At 64.4% G+C, this 1,274-nt stretch overlaps 1 protein-coding gene across 1 annotated transcript in view; it reads left to right on the top strand.

The window, feature by feature from the left end:
• The window catches only part of RADIL (Rap associating with DIL domain), a 52,356-nt gene that overhangs the window by 36,739 nt on the left and 14,343 nt on the right, over window positions 1–1,274 (top strand). The window contains exon 7 of the mRNA XM_023532761.1: window positions 88–365. Within this exon, the coding sequence (XP_023388529.1) occupies window positions 88–365 (278 nt within the window). The remainder of the gene's footprint in view (window positions 1–87; window positions 366–1,274) is intronic.

Genomic DNA, 1,274 nt, shown 5'->3' with positions numbered 1-1,274 from the left:
GGCGGTGGCCCCTGGTGGTCCTGCCGGGGTTCGTAGATGAGCCTCTGGCCGTCCGGTGCCCGACGGGCTGTGTGCCGACCTCTGATTTCCCAGCCTCGCCTCGGCGGGCCGGCACGTCGTCGTTTTTGCTGGCGTCACGTTGAACCAACGTCCTCGTGCAGAGCGCTGGCCCCAGTGTGACTCGCGGTCTTTCTGTCGTGGCAGCCCGGAGCCCGCCTCCTCGGCCAGCGCTTCCCTGGCCGGCCTGGTCCCGGACCTGCAGCACATTCTCTTCTGGATGTCCAATGCCATCGAGCTCCTGTACTTCATCCAGCAGCAGTGCCCGCTGTACATGCAGAGCTTGGAGGAGGAGCTGGACGTCACAGGTACGGCTCGTGTCGTGCACCTGCTGCGCACTCCCGGGCCCGGGGAGCATGGTCCCTGTGGTGTCAACGAGCTGTCGCCGGCAGAGCTGGCCTTTGGAACAGGGTTGGGTTTGTGTTGGGGCTTTCTCTGAGGGGACAGTGTCACCGACAGGCTCTCCTGGCCCCTGTTGTCCACGGCGCATTGGTACTCTGTCCCTGTCATTTCAAGTGCCATCCTCCCAGGGGGACACAGGTCACTCAGTTGAGCACCAGTGCAGGGCCTGTGGTGGCCCTGAGCCACAGCGAGGCACGTCGCCAGGGAGCGCGGCACAGCGGTGTGCTGCATGCCGATTTCAGCGATGATGTGCGTCTTAGCATCCGTGTAAAGCGCTGAGAACACCGAGCGAGAGGGTGACTCTGGCCGGGGTAGTCTGGGAGGGCTTCATGAGGAAGGTGGCGTTTGGCTGCGCCCTGAGGTCCACATGGGGTTTCAGCTGCTTTGTGTGACTGATGAGGATAGTGTGGGGCCTGGGGAGGCGTGGTGGGCCCTGGGACGAAGCCGAGACAGAATGCAGGACGGTCCGTCGTGGGACACGATGTGACGACAGCTGGACACCTAGGGCTGGGGCCACAGCCTCACGCAGAGAGCTTGGTTTTGCCTGAGGAGTTGTGGCAAAAACAAAGCCACTCACATCCCGTCCCTTCCCCCTGTTTGTGGGACCGTGGCCTGTTCCCAGACTGTACCAGAAGCTGCAGGGCGTCCGGTGCAGGTGTGGCCTCGCGGCCTTGCCTCTGGGGGTGCTGCAGCAGCGGGGGGTGCACGGGGCTGGGAGGGAAGCCAGGCAGGCAGGACGGGCCGGCCGGGGCTCCCCATAGGCTGGGGCTGCCAGACACAGCACAGCATCTCTGTGTGCTCAGCTGTGCCTGGAT

Source organism: Pteropus vampyrus, unplaced genomic scaffold (genome assembly GCF_000151845.1).
Source record: "Pteropus vampyrus isolate Shadow unplaced genomic scaffold, Pvam_2.0 Scaffold90, whole genome shotgun sequence".
NCBI classification, from domain to species: Eukaryota; Metazoa; Chordata; class Mammalia; order Chiroptera; family Pteropodidae; genus Pteropus; species Pteropus vampyrus.
This window is presented reverse-complemented; position numbering and strand designations above follow the sequence as displayed.